General features: G+C 43.1%; 1 protein-coding gene and 1 long non-coding RNA gene across 2 annotated transcripts; one reads left to right on the top strand and one right to left on the bottom strand.

Moving 5' to 3' along the window:
- Nucleotides 1-1094, bottom strand: LOC102906099 (beta-defensin 14-like). Its single transcript, XM_006997778.4, has 3 exons — nucleotides 1069-1094; nucleotides 881-991; nucleotides 1-228 (listed from the first exon to the last, which is right to left on the bottom strand). The coding sequence occupies exons 2-3, from the start codon at nucleotides 936-938 to the stop codon at nucleotides 83-85; spliced, it is 204 nt and encodes a 67-aa protein (XP_006997840.1). The 5' UTR covers nucleotides 939-991; nucleotides 1069-1094; the 3' UTR covers nucleotides 1-82.
- LOC143269068 (uncharacterized) lies at nucleotides 484-22168 on the top strand. Its single transcript, XR_013045408.1, has 3 exons — nucleotides 484-1003; nucleotides 14006-14455; nucleotides 21759-22168. It is a non-coding gene; the product is annotated as an uncharacterized LOC143269068 (long non-coding RNA).
- The last annotated feature ends 1123 nt before the right edge of the window (nucleotides 22169-23291 follow it).

Below are 23291 nucleotides of genomic sequence, written 5' to 3'. Positions count from 1 at the left end.
TATATATTAACTTGATTTACTTTTATACAACCCCAAGAGGATTCCCCCCAATGATGACATCCTCAGCCTGAATCTGGATCTTCTATTTCTTCTTTCTGCAGCATTTTCGACCTTTCTGAGAACATTTACCTATTTGTTCTTCTGTTGTAAGGCAGCTGATGATAGCACACCGGCCGCCTCTTACTCTGCAGAATAACTTTCGGAGGGTTTTCTCGATGAATCCATCCCCTACCAGGGCAAAAAAAATCAAAGAATATTTTAGAAAGAGTGTTAGAAAGACATTGGATTCAGCAAACTAGACATTGCTGAATTAGTTTCTTTTCACTTCTGTTTCTTTTCTCTTTTCTTATAAAATCAAAAGTAAAGTTAAAGGATGTCTAGGCAGAAAACAATGTCTCTATGGGCTGCATCTGAGCTGTGAGCACACAATAGCCTGGTCTCTAAGCTCTGCTCTAAGAACTAGGAGTTGGGGGCCACCATTGTCCTTAGTACTTTTCAAGCAGCCTAGTGTGTCTTTACCTCCAGCCACTAAGTCCATTTAGAATAGATATCTGTGGGTTTGGGTATCAGGCTTAATTGTTCATTTCCATCAGAATTAAAATTTCACATCAACTTCTCATGTCTCATTAAGAGTGTTCCTGTGATGAGGTGGGTGGAGAGCTGGCATTTGTGGCACTATTTAGTCTTTTAAGAGTGGAATGGGGCAGACTCGGAAGCCTGCCTTAATGCTTTTAATGATTGTTGTCGGGAGGAGACATTGGCAATGTTTGGTTTCCACTCAACTAATCCACCTGGTCTCAGGCTCACCAGGAACAGAGAAGGGCTGATTAAATTACACGGTCTCAACCCTTTCCACCCCTTGTTTCCCAACCCATCTTACCTGGAACAGGGACCAAGAACAAGATGAGGAATGCAAATAGCAGATAATGGAGCCTCATAGCTGACTGCTTCCCAACAAGCCGAGACTGAGCCAAAAGATGCGGTTGTCCACCTATATAACGAGGTAAGCTATGATTGTAATTCTTGTAATGTCATAGTGATGACAATATGACATATTTCCTGACGTACCTTTCCAGTGTCTCTCACCGCAAAGAACACACCCACTCAGCCAAACCTGATGGGTGTAGTCAAGCTTGGTGGGACTCCTTTGAGGTCCTCCAGGCCCTGGGCATATTTCCAGATCAATTTCTGGCTGTGGGTACAGATAGAACTGGTATGGACAAGATATTTCTTTTTAGGGGTGGCCCCAGGACATGTAGCCTAGGGCTTGATTGCCTTTGAATGTAATCTGCTTTCTGTAGCTACCTAAAAGCCTAAAAGAGGCCTGAGAGTCTTCTGAGAACCAAGTAGGTTAAGCTTTGGACATATTCAGAACTAGAGTTTAGAATTAGAGAGACAGAACTAGAATTTAGGTAGTGAAGATAAAAGGAAAATTGGGTTATGTTAAAAAGCCTTTGCTATGGGTATACTCTAGTTTAAATGAAACCTATCTCATACTTCATCATTGTCTGAAAACTATCTAGAATCATGAGTGAGGGTGTTTCATTTTATCAGCGAAAGTATCATAGTGATACATAATTTATCTTCTCTCTATACCAGAGAGGCTTACAAAGACAATCCTGAAGACTTCCAGGAATTCTTGACCCATGAACTTTTAAAGAAGGCTAAGGTTCAGTTAATTCCACTAGGTATAAATTCAGTAGCCGAAGAATCAACAGATATCTTGACTAATACACTCAAATGTTAGGAATCTAATTACCGTGTTATGTTCATTAACAGTCTATTCAGTCAGAAGATCAAGTCATCCCATAGAGCTCAGCTGTTGCAAGGTGTCAGTGCAACTATAGAGGATCCAAGGTTCTGGGTGTGTTAGTTCTAGGATGGAAGGGATTCAAAATGCTGGGATACCTAGAAGGATTAGTAAATAAACTCTTATAGGTTCAGACTAGTCCGTATGCTCCGGGGGGGGGGGGGGGGGGGCGGCAGGGCAAAACCACAAAATAGGAAGAAGGAAAAGGCCTCATTTCTTCTCTCACAGAGTTCAAGGTGGGCTGAGGCTTCCGAGCAGACTTTCAAGTCTAGCATGGGTGCTGACAAGTGAGAATGGCAATTATTCAAGCAGAGGACTATGCAAATGGAAAAAATAGTGGCTCCTGCCGAAGAGTGGGTTCAGGTCTGTAGATTTAGGAATACTTTGGAGCTATAGACACTGGCTTTTTAAAATCTAGTTTCCTCTTAGGTCTGGGAGTAGAGACAATGGGAAATATTTTGAAATGGAGGAAGTTGATGAGTGTGGAGCAGGCTGGGTGTTGGCTTGGCAGTCTTACTATATCTTAATATATTACAAAACATACAAGGACTGATCTGGGTGTCAGAGGATGACCAGATCCCAAGCCTTGTGTCACTGGGCCATCCTATCACTGGAGATGACTCACTTTTCCACGTGGAGAACAGGCTCCACAGGTGAAGCTTTGCCTATGACATGTGTCTTTGAAGGCTGAGAGGCCTTTCTATTGCACCATCATTATCCCAGAAGAGGTTCATTAGGAATAAGGGTCACTTTTCCTTATTAATCACCTTGCAAATTTTGTTTGCTCTGCTTTGTGTAGTCTTGTGGTCACGTATCTCTCAATGGCATCTCAGCTGTGACTGCAACTTTAGATGATTCTGCCTCCCCCCTCCCTCTTTTAAGGCAAATTCAGAAAGCTACCTCACAATAGCAGAAGAAAACTAGGGAAAACATAGGCTTTACTTCACACTGTGTAACTGAGTCGTGTGACACCACCAAGCCACTGGATATGCAGTAATGTCCCATGCCATCTTCAGACCAAAGGCTTTTCAGAGTTTTTATATCTTGCATGTAGGAATGCACACTGAGGGCCCTATGGCTTAAAAAACCACTGAATTTTAAACACTGGTACTGTTCTCTATCCACCATACTCCATACACTATATCAGGAGGAGAGAGAGAGAGAGAGAAGTGAAGGTAGAGTATCCAAAGCAAGGATTAAAAAAAAAATAGCACAAAGGATCCCTTGCTCATCCTGAGCCATAGGACTCAAGTTGTGACAGATTCAATAGTTCAGGCAGTCACACAGACAAGATTTGTCCCCAGAAGCAAGATCACAGAGGTGGGAAGCATGAAAGCAGCTGGGAAAACAATGAATGGTGACCATGATTTGGTTCAAGTTCGCATTTGATTTAGTTAAGGAAGCATGGTGTGGGGATACCGAAACTAAGATTCATGTTATCTGAAATTATCATCCTCCCAATAATTCCTTACATGAAGACAGAGGAGAGGGCCTGGAAAATTCCGTACAACTTAGCTAATGAATCTTTACAAAAATCCTTGTGTTTACTTAATCTACCTGCAAATAATGCTATCTAATAACTGCTGGTGCTTGACCACTGTGGGGTATTCTACTCAACCTAGAAGCATTCACTGGGTCTTCAACGTTCTGCCCTCTGGTTCTCATCGCAAAGACATGGTCTGATAGCCTAGGAACTTCTGTTTGAGAGAACAGCCCTACACAAGCAGTGTGCGCCCCCCTCGCTCTTGTTAAGGATGTGATCTAGGCCCATTCATGTGACGCAGTCATCCCACAGAGAGTCAATGAGGCTCCATCTTGGTAGAATACTAGAGTTACCCTCCACTACCACTTCAGATCCTCTTTCTGTAAGAGCAAATGTGTTCATTTGAAGAGTTGGTGTTTTCAGGGCTTACCACGCTATATTGGCTAACCAATCGGGGGGGGGGGCTTTTTTTTCCCAAGGAAAACTATTTTCTTGTGCTCCCAGCATTCCTTAGTTGCCTGTAGTTCTTGGTCTAGGGTTGGAGCCCCATGAGATTTCTCCATTCCACTCATCTGTGTCTTGCTATTGTCCTTCCTCGGATCTTGTTTGGCAGCCATGATTTTGAGACTTCGTCAATGCAGCTTCCTTGATATTTCTAGGGCAGGGATTATGCTTCAGGTAAAGGCCTCCTTTCACATGTCTGTGCGTCCACCACATCTTACTCTGACAGCAGTAAGACACATGTGCTGCTTAGCTTTGGGAAGAGAGGATACCATTTCACAAAATGAACCCACATCCATATTGGTCACCAACACCACAGAGCATTCCTATTGATCCATTATCTGATCATAGGTCCAAGTCCCTCCAAATGCCCTCATGCTGTCCTTCAAGAAATCGTTATGCTTAGCTGATGCTGCCTGAACAAGCACTACAAGAACAAGAAAACCAAAATTGCGTCAAGGAATAGGGCTTCCAAGGACTACAGGGGATGGAGTCTGAAGACTGTTGTCCAGAGGTCAAACCTTAAGGCAGTGAACATTATGTACAGAGATGAAAGGAGAAACCAGATTACTGTAGAGAAGCCTGGGAGTGAACAATTCTAGCAAGCTCTCGGCAAGGGCAAACTATGGCTTATATGCACACTCAAGTTGGTTTCTATCAGGAAAAGAAAATAGTGGTCCCTTAATTAATGCAGGTTTTTGTTAAATTAGATAGCTTGATATCTGTGTGCAATAAGGAAACAGTTCATTCACAGGGCATGATTTCATAAAAAGGTGAAAAGGACATACACAAGGTTCTAAAAGTCAGTTCTTCCTGTTTATTCACCGGGTGGCCAAGACTTGTGATCAAAACAAAAAGGCAAAGGTCTGCCACATAGAAAAGAGATAGCGCACACATGATTCAAAATTCTGATGGTGCCGATAAAGTGGCACCAAACCCCAGATCCACTCTGCAGCCAGCTGGTTATGCACTGTGTTTCCTGCAACAGTGAAAGGAATCAGGCCCTGCTGATGGATTCTGAAATACAGACACCTGGGTGGGTGTCAGAGGCCATTGATGCATACACAAAGAACCTTTTCAGAGAAGCCCTGCCCAGATGCTCAGGATTCCTCATTCTTGGTATAAACAGTTGGTCCTGAAGGCATCCACAGCCTGACAGCCTGTCCTGGCAGTTTCTTACTATAGAGTTTAGCTTAGTGGGATCAGAACCCACCACTGTTGCCCAGATTAATCTCCATGTTATAGACTCTTGCTCAAAACCTTGTTTCCACCCATTCTTAATTCTTTTGTCTCAGAGAATAATCTCCTTTTGCAGTTGTGTTTCTGTACCCCTGGAGCCCAATGCTGAACCATTGTCCCATTGCCACCTTGTTCAGCTCTCTCTCCTTTCTCTCAGTATCTATAGTGGCCTACATCATATATATATATATTAGGTTTACACATATATACATACACATATATGTATGTATGTGTATCTTACCTATCTTACCCTCAGCTAATTGCCCATAAACCTACTATTTCCTGGCATCTGTCTCAATAACCTAACAAAGTTTTCCTTTTTAATTTCAACAGTGAATTTTTGCATATTCAATCCATTGGCTTTTTTGCTGAATTATCTTACTTGATCTCTTTGCATCATGTGACCTATGGGGGCATAGTCATGCCTGAGGCCACCCTTCTGCTTCAACACCCAGAAACCATTGAACAGACCCTCTCTCAGGACCTTAGGAACTGAGACTGTGCCAGAGTCAAACATAAATAGTATTCAGTCTTTGGGCTCTGTGTCCATCACTATTTGCAAGTTAGATTGTGGGAAGACCACAGAGACTGACGTGGTAAGACAATCCACTTTCTATGTCCTTCAGTCCTGATTGCTGCTTTCAATTCCTCATGGGCTGTCCTGTCTCCTCTTTCTATGCCAATCCTGCTAAAAGTAAACATCTTCAGGAATTTGACAACCCTTTTCTTCCTCCTCCTCCTCTTGTTTTTATCATCATCATTAATTTTTATCAAGCATGCACTATGTACCATACACAATGCTAAGCAATGTAAATGCCCTTATTTCATTTGAATCATTCAGTAGTTAATACAGTTATATGTATTTTACAGATAAGTAAATGGAGGCTTAGAGAAGGTGATAAAATACCTCATGCTCTTAATTAGAGATGTTTGAACTCTTTCCCCTCTTATCACCACACATAGTGTTGGGATGTGGTACAGACTGTTTTCCAACTTTTCTGACTGACTTCCACACTTACTGGATTATCATGAGCATGACATCTGGGGCCTCTGTTGCCTCTGCTTGTAATAGATCCTTCAGTCTTTTTGTGAATAACAGCTGCACATTCCAGTTTTCTTTGTTATGGAATCTGGGACTTCAAACCATTTTGATTCTTCTTATTTCCTAATTGTTCAAATGCATCACTTACCATATCTATACAACTATTTCTACATGGTGGTTTGCACAATGTTCAGAGCCTGGCCCAAATACCAAGTCTTAATGACCCTGTCATCATGGTTAAAAGGGACCCCTCAATACTCTGCACTAACTCGGAGCATAGTTTGCATGGCAGTTGGATCCTTTGCCTATTCCACCGTGGATATAACATGTTATTTGTAATAATTTCTGGTGATCTATATATTTACTGGTTTTTTTTCTCTCCTTGGATTCATGAGAAAGAAAAGCCATGAGTCTTATATTTCCCTTACTTTTTGAAATATAGGAACTTTTTGAAACGTAGACACTTCAACTTAATTATTACTAAGAACATCTAATTCCAGCAGAGGGTGGGGGGTGTGAATGAAAAGACCTTCATCAGCTAAAGAAAACCACACAAAGTATTGGCAACAATGCAACAACTAGAAACACGTTTACAAGTCAATAGAGCATAGAATGTGGCTAGACAGTTGTGGAAATGAAGACCAGGGGCCTAAGCTCACTGAGAAGTTGTCATATTTCAATGCCAGTGGAACACACAGATGGACTTGAGGGTCACAGTCCTTTAGAAGGAAGAGACAAAAGTTACTATCATGGTTAAGCTTGAGTGAAGGAAGTCATGAAAGAAAGCAGGCTGTGAAGACTGCCTGGCTTCCCTTTAGGACACAGGGTGGAGGAATGTAGGAAGTGCAGCTTCGAGCAAGCATTGGAGAAACCAGGATTGTCAATCATGCAGGCCTGCTTTCTTCCAAGGAAGTGACTGATACCTGGTCACCCAGAAGGCTGGAGTGAATGTTGTCTGAAAACTTGGTCTTTTTGCTGTTCTACGGAGCCAGACTTCCAGAATCTGCCAAAATCCTGAGCATTTTTTAGGCCCGAATCCTGAGCTTTGTCTCTCAGTGAATGGAACCTATCCTTACAAAAGATGTCCCATGTACTTTGCATCCTCTACCAACAGCATCTATCCTTACACTTACTGCAAACTCTTCCTCTGAGGCCCTAGCCCTGAGCTCTGTTTTTTTAACCAAAAGAACTCAGTCTTATTGTAAAAGTCACAGATGCTTTGGTACTTTGCTAGGGAGTTTCTATATAGCTATGCCTAAAGAGAACTGTCACATGGAAATTTTCACCCAAAGTTTGGCTGTGTTTAAATGTGCAAGAGAATTAAACCCGAGAATCAGACTCTCTAGAAGTATTGATTCAGTCTGACTGGCCAAGTCTGGCTGTACCAAGTTTTCATTCTCACCTCTTCATGTTTTGCTTCCTTACCAGCTGTGATACCTGTAGGGTCCCCACAACAGCTGAAGGTACCATTAGGGAGGAGAAATTAGTGGTAACACTTGCCAGGGAGACATGATCTGGAGAGAGAGCCAGTACAAAGACACCCTACTTTTTTATTGTTTGATAATTTCCTACAAGCATAGAATGTGTTTTAATCAAATCCATCCTTACCCCTCCTCTAATTTTCACACTATCCCTCACTACAATTCTCTCCTAATTTCATATGGTCCTTTTTCAAAAATCACTGACTCCACTTAGTGTTGCCAGTATGTGCGTGTGTAAACGACCATCTACTGGAGCATGGGCAATGTCTCAGGGGCCCCAACCCTGAAGATGACTGACACTCCCTCCTCCAGTAGCCATCAACTGCCAATGGCATGTCAGCTCAAGGTGGAATTTAGTGACTGCCTCCCCCACGCATGCTGGGATTTTGTCTAGTTTGATCTTGCACAGTCCTTGCGTATGCAGTCATAGCCGCTCTAAACATGCTCAAACTAGTTGAAGAATTTGATGCTTAGCAGTGATGTAGTGCTTTTGTCACGGTCTCCAAAATGACATCTGACCCAGCAGGGGCTGACTCCAGACTCTTAAGGTTGAAATAAACAGAGAGACAGTACAGCAAATTCTATATATGGTTACCCCAAGGACATTCTTCTGTACATCTAGCAGCGATAGGCTCATGCCCAGTGGGATGAATGCACAGTGATGCCTCTTTGTTTACACGGTTACTCGGTTACTCTCTCATTAGATCCTCCAACTGCATTTCACAGCCCAGCCCCAGAGAGACCTCACCATGAAGCAATTCTTGCCAACAGCCTACACATCCTCTGAAAGAAGGTTTCTCAGGCAGGGGATTTAAAGGCACAAATGTTTTTTATAATATGATCTTGAAGTCAACTTACTAATGGGCTGGGGGCTGGGATCAAGGAAATGAATTACCCATAGGCAAATGGTGGGACTTCAGGGATTATTTTTATTTAACTTATTTATTTTTAATAGGTTTTAATTGCAATAGAATTACATAACTTTTCCCTTGACTTTCTCCCCTCCATTCTGCCTCAGCTACATTTCCTCGAACCCCATTTTCAGATTGATAGCCTCTTTTACTTTGATTCTTGCTAATGTTATATATTACACACACATGTGTATTTATATGCACAAATACACACACACACACACAATTCTGAATTTGTTTTTGTTGGTGGTGTGTATGTAGTTTCAAGGTTGACCACTCTGCTTTATAATAACCAATAAGAGGGCTCATCCCTTAGAGGGGTTAATTCTCCTTCTCCCAGAAATCATTAGTTGTCTGTAGTTTTGTCTTGTGGAGGGACCTCAAGAAAATTTCGCCCTTCTATGTTAACATGTCCATTGATATTGCCATTACTCTGGTCTTGTTTATGCAGCTATATCTAGGAGAGACTTCTTGGTGTTCTGAGTCTTACAGTATTATGGACTTCTCTTCTGAGATGTTCCTTGATCCTGGATGGATTCACGAGCTGTGTCACAGATGCATCCATTAGGACTAGACTCCATACAATCTCTGCATTATGTTCAGTTGTGGTTTTGAGTGATAGTCTCCATTTGTTGTAAAGAGAGGCTTCTTTGATGAGGGGTGGTAGCTGCACTTACCTGTGGGCATAAGATTTAGAATGTAGCAAGGAATTATGCTAGCTTAGTAAAGTGGCGGTGGTAGACTCTTGTCTAAGGTTCATGACCTCACTAGCTCCAGGAAGCTGGATAGATTTCCAGTATCAGGCATGATTCCTTCCTATTAAGTGAACCTTAAAGTCCAATTAGACAGCTCTTGATTGCTGCCTACATGTAAGCACACTTGCTGCACATTTATGCATATCTTGCCATGCTGGTCATTGTTATGGTTCATAGGTGTTGCAGTTGGGTAATTGTTTCCCTCCCTTGGCAGCTTGCATAGTATTTTCTGGAACCATGGGAGATAGAGTACAGGAAAGAGGCCTACAGGTCAGATTCAGTTCAAATCATCCAAGCTCTCCTGTGTTGTAAGTGTGTGGTGTCTTCAGCAAAAGGGGGCCATCCTCAACCCCTGAGAGGCAACCAAGGCCTACATCTATAATCTATATTTTTTGGGACTCACTCAGACTACCCTCACTAAGTCTGTAGATCTTATGGGAAGCATTTTCATCCCAAAATTAGACATAATATAATTTTAGGTAAATATAAAACAATATGGTTCCTTGAGGATTTATCAAATAATCCTGGTTTTGTTAGTCCCCCATGTCTTCTCCTAATGTATGGATCTCCTTCCCTCCTCTCAAAATCGGAGTCCCATTCATGTCATTCCACTTTCCATATCATCTGTATCCTACTATTCTCCTCCCAACTCCTCTCTACTGATGGTTCCTTTGTACTTTCCTAGTTTCTATGATTACTTCATGTTGTATATCCACTGTTCTGGCTAGTATTCTGTGAATTTAACACAAGCTAGAGTCATCAAAGAGGAAGAATCTTCAATTGAGAAAATGCCTATAGAAGTTCCAGCTGTAGGCAAGCCTGTAGGGCATTTTCTTAGTTAGTGATTTATAAAGAAGGGCCCAGCCCATTGTAGGTAGGGGCCATCCTTGAGCTGGTGGTCTTGGGTTCTATAAGAAATCAGGCTAAACCCACCATTAAGAACAAACCAGTAAGTAGTGCTCTTCCGTGGCCTCTGCATCAGCTCCTGCCTCCAGGTTCCGGCCCCGTTTGAGTTCCTGACTTCCTTTGACGACAAACAGTGATATGGAAGTGTAAGCTGAATAAAACCTTTCCCCCACAACTTGCTTTGGTCATGGTATTTCATTGCAACAATAAAAACCCCAACTAAGACATACCTGAGAATTTAGAACTAGAAACTATTGATGAAAGGAAACACATGTAGTGCTTGTCTTTCTGGATCTAGGTTGCCTTACTTAATATAATTTTTTTAGGTCCATCCATTTACCTGAAAATTCCCTAAATTCACTTTTCTTTTCAGATAAATAGTATTCCATTTTGCATATTTTTATTATCCATTCATCTGTTGAATGATCTTTGGGTTATTTCCATTCCCTAGCTATTGTAAATAGAGCAGCAATAAGTATGTCTGAACAAGTATTTGTGGAGTAAGAGGTCACATCATTTTAGCATATGTCAAGCAGTACTATACCTGGGTAATATGGTAGATATCTTTTTATTTTTTTGGGGGGGGGATTCTCCACACTGATTTCCAAAGTGGCAATGCCAATTTACATTCCCACCAATGGTGAATGGGGGTTCACTCTTTCCCACATCCCCTCCAGCATTCATTGCTGGTTGTTTTGTTGACCTTGGCCATTATGATTGGGCTGAGACGAAGTCTCAAAGTTGTTGTAATTTGAGTTTCCCTAGTTACTAAGTATCTTAGCTACTCTTCTATTGCTGTGAAGAGACACCACGACCAAGGTAACTTGTAGAAAAAAAAGTGTATTGGTTTTACAGTTTCAGAGAGTGTGGTGGGGAACATGGCAAGCAGGCACAGCACTAGAACAGTAGCTGAGAGCTCACATGTGATCCACAAGCACGAGGCAGAAAAGGAGGGAGAGAGCTGTTTGCCATGGATGGGATTATGAAATATCAAAGCTTACCCCTGAGTAACACACCTCCTCCAACAAGGCCACATCTTTTAATCCTTCCCAAACAATTCCACCAACGGAGAACCAAACATTCAAGCATATGAGCCTTGTGGGGGCACTCTTATTCAAACTATCACACTAAGGATGTTGGATACTTTTTGAAGTATTTCTTAGCAATTTTTATTTCTTCAATTGAGAACCCTCTATTTAGATCCCTAGCTCATTTTTTTTAATTGGATCATTTGTTTCCCTGATTCTTTGTTTCTTGAGTTCTTTGTATACTCTGTGTATCACTCCTCTGTCAGATGTATAGCCATCAAAGATTCTTTCCCACCCTGTGAGTTCCTTCTTTATTTTCCTGTCTCCCTAGCTATCAGAAGCTTTTTAGTTTTATGAGGTCTGTGTTGCCAGTTTTTGGCCTTAATCCTCAATTAATGGAGTCCTATTCAGAAAGTCTTTTTCTGCACCTCTATCTTGTAGGAAACTGTCTATGTTTTCTTCTATCAATTTTAGTGTTTCAGGTTTCAAATTGAGGTCTTTGATGTAATTGGATCTAATTTGTGATAGATATGGGTCTAATTTGATTCTTCTGCACATAGATATCCAGTTTTCCCAGCACCATTAGTTGAGTATGCTATCTTCTTTTCCAGCATATTTTTTGCCTCTTTGTTAAATATCTCATGGTTGTAGTTATGAGTACTCATGTTTGGCTCTTCTACTTAATTCCATTAGTATACATGTTTGGTTTGTGCCAGTACCATACTTTTTTTTTTTTTTTTTTTTTTTTTACTATAGCTCTATATTATATCTTGAAGTTTGGAATAGCAGTATCTTCAGTGTTCTTTTCTTCTTAGGGTTGATTTGGTTATCCACGTTTTTTTCTATTTCTGTGTTGTGAAGAATGTTGTAGGTATTTTGATTGGGATTGCATGGAATCTGTAAATTTCTTTTGGTAGTATGGTCATTTTCACAAAATAAATTCTACCAATCTATATAGGATGCCTTTCCACTTTCTAGTGTCCGTATCAATCTCTTTCTTTAGAGGTTTGACATTTTCAGTGTAGAGGTCTTTCACCTCCTTGATTAGATTTATTACAAGGTATTTTATTGCCTTTAGTGCTACTGCATAACTACCACAAACTACCCAATAGCACAACTGGAGCATCCTTGGTGCTACTGTAAGTGGGAGTGTGCCATGGGAGTGGGGAATCTCTTTCTCAGTGTGTTTGCTGGTGGTGTATACAAAGGCTACCGATTTTTGTACCCTGCTATTTTGCTGAAATTGTTGACTGTTTCTAGTTTTCTGGTGTAAGTTTTAGAATGTCTTGCGTATAATATAATAATACCATATCATCTGCAAGTAGAGATAACTTGGCTTCTTGGTTTCTTATTTGTGTCCCCAGGGGTTGTTTTTAAGAGGATGTCTGACATAATCATGTAATCAGAACTGGTTATTGAAATGAACTCATTGGCTAATAGTGCAATGGGCAAGAATAAAGCATTAACTGTTTATGATGGCTGGTATCCATGGAGCTGTGATTATATACCTGGCCCTGTAGTTAGAACTGTGCTTTTAGTTTGAATTTTAATGCACTTTTTTTTACCCAAATGGTGTGAAGTTACTATTATAATATGTATTGTAAGAAGAAGGAAACCATAATATCTGAACTCAAATTTGAAGCCTAAACCACTGACTCACATACTGTTACACTAAAATCTCTTTCTACTACTTGAGCTCAGTGTGATTATTTTTATGCCCACCTTTTTGCCAAAAGTTGGACAGTCCATTTTCTCAATGTGAAGACCAGTCACTGTAAGTGGTAGAAAAATTAGTGAAAGAGATTTAGGGAACTGAAGGCATGCCTCACATATTCATTATACACCACAGAACAATTCTGGTTTTGAGAATTTACAGCTAAGCACTTTATGAAAGTGCAGGGTATGGTATCTATGATGCTGGTGCTGAAGAGAAATCTAGTCACAGCAGCTCAGTCTCGTCTTCTGTGTTCTTCAGAGTTTTGTGATATCATCCATCAGGAACCAGTGAGTCTCCTCTATAAATTCTAGATAGTAAGGACTTTTAGATTTTTCTGGCCACACAATTTCTATTGCAACTACTCAACTTTGTAGCTATAGTGCAAAATGTATCAGGAAGAATAAGCAAATTCCTATGGCTTTGTCCAATAAAACACCATCTGTGTGAACAGGTGGTATCTGGTGTTAGTTGGTGGGATGTAGCTTGCTGACCTCTGGCATACATTCAGGAGAAAAGGAGTCTGGTGTGCAGTCTCTGCAATGGCACCAGCAGCCCTGATGCCCATGCTGTGTGCTCTGCTCCTTTGGACCAGGGGCTGGTCTTACTGCTACTAGCTATCTTCTGACCAAGCTATCTTCCCAACCTTCTGCATACACATGAGGTCCTGAGTTCAATCCCCAGTGCCCACATGAAAGCCAGGGACAGTGGTACACACCTGTTATGTAATCTCAATGCTAGTTGTCTTCTATATGTCAAATTACAAGTTGCTCATACCATCAGACATACCAACAGCTTAAACCATGTTTCAGCTTTTCTCTGAAATATGCTGGGGTCTGCCTTTTAAGGAGAAGGCTGTCAGAGTGGGAATGGATAGCATGGTGTCCCTCTTGAGCTCTGCCCCTTTCTCACACTAGTAGTGTAATGAGGGTACTATGGAGTAGTACCCTCATGAAGAGACAGTCTTTATTCAAAATGCCATTTTCTTTACACTTATTTTTATTTCTATGTATTAAATCTCCATATATTTTATTTCAATTTCACTAAATAAGTAAAGTGGTAGAGAATTTTTATACCCTACATTTTATTTACTGTTTTTCTAAATGCCTGAACTTCCTCTGTTCCCCTTCCTTAGGAAGATGCAACCATTTCATTGGATCCTAACTGGAAGAGTCCTGTGTCACCACCACAAATACAAGGAGAGAATAACAGCGTGTCTTAAGCGTCCCAGCAGATATAGGTGGAATAGGGGAGATACCAGATGCATTTGTACAGCTTTGGGAAGCGAAGAACTTCTTAGCAATGAGGGAACTATTTCCTTCATGACTGTCATTACAACTGTGCTGTCCTGAAAGGTGAACACCCGTCCTGAAGAGTGGTACACATGCTCTGCCCAGCAAGTTTGTGATATAAAGAGATGAGCTTCTCTGCACTCATGCTAATAAGCACCGAGAATGAAGCCTGGGGTGTTGGACCAATACCATTCTAGACAGAATGCCATTGAAATCTCAGCCACATCACTCACACTCCTCCTCCTCAACCTGAGCATCACTACACACCCACAAGTATCCTGCAGCTCCTCATGGTGAGTGATCTAGGCTGGTCATTTGAAAGGGTCCCCAGACAGGCATCCTTGAATTGAGTCAGGAATGGAGTTTCCAAGAGTAAGTGGGAGAATAGAGTAGGGCAGTAGCTTTGGGGAGAGAGACCGAGCCTGGAACACATAAGATACCACTTGGAAAAGCAGCTTTCTAGGGGACTGAGGCAGAATCCAAAAACATCATAAATTTGCTTGACTTTAGCATTTTGCCTTCTCTAAGGAAACACTGAAGACATTTGTGTTTGCATCCGACATGTCTAGGCAGGTGTGTTAGGAAGTTTGAGGTCATGAGGCGATGAGGCATGATTATCATCGTTCTCTGTGAGCTACTGGGGAGGAAACAGTCTCTACTGCATATACGTGACAGCAACAGAGTGGCTGTGCTGAAGGAGGCTCGTGGGCTGTTCGGGGTGGGGGAACCAAGATTCCATAGTGTAGGTGATGGCTGTCACCTGGAGGTACAAAATAATTTCTTTTTTTAGAACCTTGATAACAATCGTCAAAGAGCTACACCAGTTGCATAGGTCAGATTCCTATGAAGGGACCTAGGCATGATGACTTTCAAAGCTCTGAGGTTGGGACTGAGAGCATTCACAGCATTGGAGGAAGTGGATTCCTCAAGGGTGAGGAGGACATCATGTCTGGCAGAGAGACAAGCCTTGCCTAGTAACTGGCAGGAAGAACCTGTGTCCCTCCAGCCTCCTCCCCCCATGACAGCACAATGAGGGCCGCAGTGAAATGAGACACTTTCTGGTTCCCATGTTTGTGCTCACCTGTGGTGCACACCCCGCCCAGTATCGCGCGTCACAGTTCGGCCAACTAAGCCAGTCATCACGACTCTCTGCTGCCAACTGGTTTGGCGAAGGTGGGTTCCAGGAAGCCCTGGCTGGGTTGCCTCATCAGTGCCTTCCATCCGCTGGGAAAGGCCCAGATCCCTGTTTGGTCTCACGGTGCATATCTGCACCTGGATTGCTGACGTCCACAAGGCTTTCCTGGAAGGGGGCGGGGCCACAAGTGTTCTGCGAAAGGAGTGGGCTCAGAGCCATGCCCTCTATATAGGAAGAAGTGCTTCCTTTGAGGATTTCAGCTTTTGAAATTTTCCGATTTTTCCTGCTTCTGCAAGATGACCTACACGCTGGACTACCTCCAGGAGCCTGGGAGCTTCCTCCTCTGCTCTTTTTCCATTTGCTGCCCTGCCGCTTAGTCTGACTGCGATGCTTTCTTCCTTAGCTTTCCTCATCCTACTGCTGGGAATGAGCCAACAAGAGCACAGGAAGGACAATGGCCCCCATGGACCCTCCCCTTATTCTGGAGGGTCTTGTCTAAGTCGCCATTCTGGATGCCAGTCTGGCTTGTGGTTCTTTTGCTTGTTTGTTTGTTTGGGTTTTTTGGTTTGTTGTTTTTTGGTTTTATTTATTTTTTTAACTCTCACCCATTCTTCTTTCGTTCCTCCCCTTCCCTTCCCTCCTTTCTTTTTCCTTCCTTCCTTCCTTCCTCCCTTCCTTCCTTCCTTCCTTCCTTCCTTCCTTCCTTCCTTCCTCCCTCCCTTCCATCTCCTCCTTCTCTCTTCCCCTTTCTTTCTTCCGTCAAAAAATAAAATAAAATAAAATAGATGCACAGCTTAGGATGTAAGACAGAACAGCACAGCTCTGGGTGTCCTGGGTGAGTGGCAGCTGGGCCAGGTGACATACGACTGCCTGAGGTATGCGCCAGCTGCTGGGGAAGGAGGTTAAGGAGGGTGGCCTGGCCAGTGTATTATAGCGTTTAGAAATGCACTGGGCATGGGAAACAGAGGTACAAAATAGGGAAATAAATGGTTTGGGAGTTGAAAAATCCAACAAACTTCGAGCTGATTTCAGCTTACCATGGGAATAGCTGCAACTGAGTTTAGCAGAGCTTGACATGAGGGGTCCCAGAGGCCATGTTGGGGAATTTAGGTATAACTGTCAGGATGGATACTTAGGGAATCCCAAGACCTGAGAGAGACAAAGAGACTGTGTTCTTCTTGCCTGTGTTCCTGTTGGCTCGGTATCTGTAGCAGGTATATGCCAAGAGAGTCTATACTAAAGCAAAGTTCCTTTGTGTTTTCAAATAGTCTTACAAACAACTGACTCAAGCCCTCTTTGAAAGCTCACGTGTCAGGGTGAAAAGGCTGCGTGTGTGAGCATGGAGAGTCTGGGTTAGAAATCATTTGCCAACTGCTCCTACTGCCAGCCTGTAATAGGAGATAATTTCCCACCTTCATGGGCCACCTTGACAGCTAGTTGTCACCCTCTTTTCTTCCAAGATCGAGCAGGAGTTCCTTGGCTTTTACTCTGATGTAGCCAGAAGTAACTTACAAGGCTTGTTTCAAGCCTTGCAAATCTAGAAACACCCAAAGTAAGGCAGAAATTCCCAAGTCATTTTACATTCACCCACCAAAGCGGGATGACAGGCTGCTTTCCTCCCTTCCTGCCATTTCATTGGTTGCACACACAGCCTTGAATGCTTTCCTAACTCATTCCCATTTCCCTGACTCTAGAGTATGTGTTATAACTCACCTGTCCCTCAGAAGCAGGCACACATATGAAACATAATTCGCAGTTCATGGTCTCCCCCTAATGTTGTGCCTATAATGATTCTCATGATCACCATCTATTAACCTGGAAAGCTCTAGAGAGCAGGAGTAACATTGTACACGGACACCACAATCCCTATGTTTTATGAGATGAGAAGAATATGTCATAAGAAAGAGTGGTTTGGACTAGGAAACATTGACTTCCTAAAGGTCACAGGTATAAGTCTTTATTTTATTTGTTTTTTTTTTTTTTTTTTTTTTGTGTGTGTGTGTGTGTGTGTGTGTGTGTGTGTGTGATAATCTCTCAATATCAGTGAGATTTAAACTGGGATTCTGCTCTTAAACATACAGAAACCGTAGGTAACCTGCCGATTTATCTATATCTACTGAGCACCAGCAAGCCCAGCTATGAATCACAAATCTCAATTATGGCCTTTTTTTTTTCTTCAAAGAGCTAAATATTTTGAACTTTATTGTCACAGGTGACTTACACCTACCTGGCTCTGCCACTGAAGAAAATAGATAATACAGAGATAAACTGGTGTGTTGAATTCCAGTCATTAAAAACATGAGGTGTATTAAACTGATTTCAACATGTACTTTAATATAATCATACTACAAGTCTCTGCCGACTCCTTAACAGCTTAGAGTCGAGCTTCCTTGTAGAGAGGTTCTGTGACTCTGGGTGAGTGACCTCATAAAGCTGAAACTTAGGTGTCTCATCTGCATTGTGGACATGGTCATGCCACTCTGTAGATGAGCTGAGATAGATCTGTGGGAAGCACTTAACACAGGTAACTAGCACTTCCTGTCCCCAGAGCTAAAAAGTGCTCAAGGCTCAGTGCCCAGTGTGATGCTGTTGGGAGAGAGTGGACCCTTTGGTAGATTTTTCCCTAGTAAGAGGTTCTTAGTATGGGGGTCATGTCTCTGAGGAGACTGTGGTGGTTCTCATGGGTTCTCTTTTCTCCTCCTCTTTCTCATCCTCTTCCTCCTCTTCCTCCTCCTCCTCTTCTTCTTCCTCCTCCTCTTCCTCCTCTTCCTCTTAATCTTCTTCCTGCTCCTTTTTCCTCCTCTTCCCTCTCCTGCTCTTCCTCCTCCTCTTCTTCCTTGTCTTCACTCACTTCCTCTTTCCCCTCCCTTTTTCTCCATTCTTCCTTCCTCAAAATATCAAAGCCTCAGATCCTCCCTAGATGAGGACCTCCAAATGTGTGAGCCCAAATAACTCGTTTCTCTTTAAGAGCTGATTCTCTTGGATGTACTCCCTGTGTTTTCCTAGAGGTTAAAACTAGGGAGAAACACAAGAGACAGTAAGAATAGGTGACAGGGAAGGATGGGGTGGTCAAAAGGACACGTAGGACATGAAAGAGAGGGGGGAGATCACAGGAGGTCATCAGGTTAACAGGGACTGGGAGTGGAGAGGGGAAGAGAATCACCAAAATACACATGGTCTGAAAATGTTACAATAATACCTTGCATGCTAATTAAAAAACAAATGTGCAAAAGTTAATTACCTCCAGTGTTGTCATAGTGACAGACAACAAACATGGAGATGTAGCTGGGTGTGTCTTGGAATGCTGCTTGGTCTTTGGGACATTCCTCCCAGAATTCTTCTGCATCTGGACACTGGGAAGACCTCATCTGAGCTTTGCATTGTCCTGAGCCAGGCTACACTGACGCTCTTTGTCCCCCAAGATGCCTCCCTGTGGCTCATACAGAAACTACCAACCCCTGGCTGCCCTGCCAATGGGAAGCGCGCTCTCTGTGACTTCTCAGACCCAGCTGATGGTTCATGTTTCCTGGCAGATGAGACACATGACAGCTTCCAGTGGAGTCCCTTGTGGAGCAACCTATTGTCTACTGGGCATCTCACAGGAGGAAGCTTGGGGACCTGGCACGTTTACCTGGCATCCAGCACCCTCATGACTCAGGAATTTAGAGATCCATTCATTGTCTGGGACCGTGACAAAGATTTGCTTCACCCTGGAGTGGGGGAAGTAGCAGAGGATTGTGGGTGGATCTCCTAACTTCCAGAGACTGAATCCCTTTGAGAGAGAAGTGTGTGATGCTACTGAACCAGATCTACGCAGAGGGTGGCTTTTGCAGGCATGTTATGTGAGGGGACTCTGAAGGTAGTTACAAACAAAAAAGAAAAAGGTTCTTGATGTTTGGAGCTGCTTTGACATTGTTGATAGTGTCTGGCTTCTGGTTTCCAGAGGGGGTGTTTTGAGTGTTCCTTATGAATGTATATTTCATCTGTCTGTCACCTCTTGGCCCCAAGAGAGTTGTGTTGGATGACTGTGTCTCAGTATTAGGAGGAAGGGTTTGGCTCAAAGGTGTCTGGTGGGGCTAACATAATAATCTCTCCCAGTATAGCATTGGTAATGGGTGCCATCAAATGGTAGGAAGTCACCTCTGGGGACAGCTGATGGGACCACCCCTTCTGTCTTTATGGTCATCTAAGGCAGTGGTTGTCAACCTGTTGGTTGTGACCCCCCCAAAAAAAACCCTCAGAAAACACAGACATTTATATTATATAAATAACAGTAGCAAAATTACAGTTATGAAGTAGCAACAAAAATAATTTTATGATTGGAGGTCACCACAACACAAGGAACTGTATTAAAAGGTCACAGTGCTAGGACGGTTGAGAACTATTGATCTAAGAATTCTAAGAGCTGAGAGGGAGAAGGGAGTCTAGAGCAGTCAGCTGACTCTGAGGTCACAGATATCGAGCTTACATGAGGGACTAGTTGATCCAACATGGCTTAAAAATCCATCGAGGCTTCATTGGTGCAGGGAATGATCCTCTGTAAATGTGAATGTATACACACAAGTGTATTTTGAATACTGAATTACTGTAAGCATATGATACTCAAATATTTCCACATTTAAAAAAGCTCAAGCACTTACTATGTCTTATTTGAAATAAGACTGAACCATTAGATTGCAAAATGGATCACCCATATGTTCTATCCAGTACTCTAGCCTTAGTCTGAATATGGTATCACAGGTTTGTAAACACAGCCAGCCAGAGGCTGAAATAATTAATAAGTAAGTAAGTAAGATCATTAATGAGTTCAAGTTCATCCTGGGCTATCAGTAAGTACTGGACCAGCCTGAACTACATAACAAAATGGTGTCACATTCCCCTGAAAGAAAATACAGCAAAACTATCATTTACCAAGTTGCATACATACATTGTCATTCATAATCAATAACTGCAAAACTCACACCCAAATTATAGCCATTGAGCTGTGTGTGGGGTGGTGGTGGTCTAAACCACTTTGCAGCCAACCAGGGCCACAGGTTTAAGATGCAGACTCAGGAATTTGATTTAGCTCAGGGACCTGCTGCCCATCAGACAGGACAGGTTTACTCAGTGACCTCCTAGGTCTCTTTCTTGTCTGCAACTCTGGCAGAGGGACAGAAGACAGTGTAGTGTGACACTGTCAGAAGCAGGCTTTCCACAAACAGGCTCAGGGTTCAAGTGTGTCCTGTATGTCCTGCCATGCCTTTTTTTTTTGTTTGTTTGTATTTTGTCTGTCACACTGCCCCCCACCGGCATGAGCAGTCAAAGCCATTCTCAGTGAATCCTAGGCATTCCCCTAGAATTGAATTGGTTCCTGAGTCCCACTGAGAGGAGAGAAAAGAAGAACTCCAGAGTTGGAAGAGATGAGAAGAACACAGCAACCCCCTGAGGGGCTGAGACAGAAGACTCAGAAGTTTGGGCTTCAGGATGTGACAAGGATGCCCCTGCTACACACAAACCAGCCCTTGGGTGAGAAAGACTAGGAGGAGAGAGAGCAATGCAGGAAGCCTGTGTTGAGGTTTGGATTAGCTAATTCATGAGTTCACGTTTATTTTTCTTGTATGGTCAGTAAAAGTATAAATGTTAGAGTTTATAACTACCACACCCTTTATGACAGTGGTTCTCCACCTTCCTAATAATGTTGCAACCCTTTAATACAGTTCCAATCATGTTGTGGTGACCCCCAACCCTAAAATTATCTCATTGCTACTTTATAACTGTAATTTTACTGCTGTTATAAATTATAATGTGAATGTCTGATATATGAGTGCTGTGGGTTGTTCTCTGTGCTGTAAGTGTGTTGCTCTGATTGGTTAATAAATAAAGTGCTCTTTGACACTGCTGGCTGCACCAAGCAGACCCCCAACCAGGGACACCCCAGCTGCTTCTGGGGTCCATAGAGAGGCCATGCCAGGCTCATCAAGAGAGGAGTGAGGACATCCCTAACACTGATCAGCTGCCCTGACCACTGCAGCAAGGGTCACAGCGCAAGCACATCAATCTCCCAGTTGAAAACGTTTCAGCTTGAGAGCAGCTACAGGGAAAACGGTAACTGACCTCTACTTGCCTGCACAGCTACGAAGTTCCCAGGCTCTGGTATGATCCCTCCAAGGAAGCAATGGTGAAGCACAGCTCTGCTGCTGGACAGGGCTGGTAAGAGCACACAACCCCTGCACAGAGCCGGCCCTGAGCCCTTGTGCTCTGGCTGCCACGGACCTGCCTCCTGACTGCTGAGCACTAAGTGAAGGACTCAGCGAGGGGTCGGTCACAGCCATTGAAGATCAGTCACGGGAAGTAGATGGGCTTTTAGTTTGTTATCTGCAGCTTTGGCTGGACTCTACTCTCAAACAGGAGATTCACGGGGATGCTTTAATAAATATGCTGATGGATCAGTGTGAACTGAATTATTTTCCTCTTCCCAGGGCAGGGCAGAGATGAAGACACAACAGTTAGTACCAAGAAATCCAGGATGGAGGTGCAATTAACTCCTGATTTTGCGGCAATCCTGGAGGCTTTTCCTTAACCATAGGACCAACCTCGCCGGGGAAAATAAATAAAGTAAAAATTAAAACAGAAACAAAAACCTTCAGGCATTGGCAGTGGCGGGTCGCCCTCTGATGGTCAGTATTGGTATTGACGCCTGGCCCTCCCGGCCCAGACTTCCTGTCCCTCGAAAAACAATCGGCATTAAACGGCATTAATACTGCACCGGGACTGTTTGGGACCAAAATTATTTTGATTTAATAATATGAGAAAACGAATTGTGTGGATATGAGGAATGAATTCTGTTCTTGGCTCTCATTAGGAGCTCTAAACCGATCCCTTTAGACTCGGGGGCACCTTTCACAGGGTAAAGGAAATATCAATTCGGCTCTAAACTGCCACTGAAAATTTCCTGGGGAAGCCTCCTGCTGTCCCATTCTTCCCTACCGACTGTCAGCTTTGTTGTCTGTCTGAGCCTCAGTTTCTAGCAGGTAGGAAAGGCCGCAGGTGCCTCTTTGCTTCCGTGTCCGAGGTGCACAAACATTCCTTCAGAGAAGTTTGCATCATAGCCAAAGGGTATTCCTACAATGTCAGTCCTGTTTCCAGCCCCAGAATTTTACACAGGGTTTTGGAGTGGGGCCTCGTTAGTAGAAGGCTCGCCTAGCATGCGTAAGGACTGAGCACAATACCCACTACAGAATAACCTCAGTGTGGTGGTATATGTTTGTAATTCTAGCGCTTAGTTGATAAACACAGGAGGAGCAAAAGTTCAAAGCCAGCCTGAACTAGGTGACAAGGTGTCCTCAAAAATAAAATAAACAACAATCGAACACAGTTAAAAGCATACGATGAGCAATATAGTCTACAATGTGAGCATAGACTAGGGATTTATGAAATCTCTCCGGCCTGGTCCTCAGCTATTCTTGCTCCAGGTTTAGGCTTGTCCGCTGAGAGTGTGGTGTAAAGAAGGGAAAGGGGTGGGTTCTCTCATCTCTTGGCTTGTGGAGAATCCCACCCAGGACCACTAAAGAAGCGTTATTCGGCTCCCAAAAGCTAATGGTGTCCTGTGCTGGGTCCTCAGACACCTAGTCCGGATTCTTCACCTAAGCATGAGAAGCATAAGGCCAGGAACACGTGCTACCAGCCCTACTGTGCCACGCTCCCGATGGGGAGGGTGGAACCAGGTTCCTGATACCCCGCCCTAGTCTCAGCACTGGTTGCCACTTGAGGCCATTTATTGTTGAGACAGATCTGTTGTGCTTGGAGAAGCAGTTTCACGGCCTCAGAGCAGAGGCCGAACCTGCAGCCAGCACCCTCCCCAGACAGGCATTCATACAGCCATGGAGAATGCTTTGAGGAGATGCTGGTATCCGAGGGAAGCTCCCTTCCGTGCAGTCCCAAGGGTTATGTTTAGAAAAAATAAGTAAATAAATGTGTATACTGAGAAAAGGCTGGAGAAAGGCCAGAGCCCG

The sequence above is a fragment of the Peromyscus maniculatus genome, chromosome 17 (assembly GCF_049852395.1).
Source record: "Peromyscus maniculatus bairdii isolate BWxNUB_F1_BW_parent chromosome 17, HU_Pman_BW_mat_3.1, whole genome shotgun sequence".
In the NCBI taxonomy this organism is placed as follows: Eukaryota; Metazoa; Chordata; class Mammalia; order Rodentia; family Cricetidae; genus Peromyscus; species Peromyscus maniculatus.
Note: the sequence above shows the minus strand (reverse complement) of the source record. Positions and strands in the feature narration are given on the sequence as shown.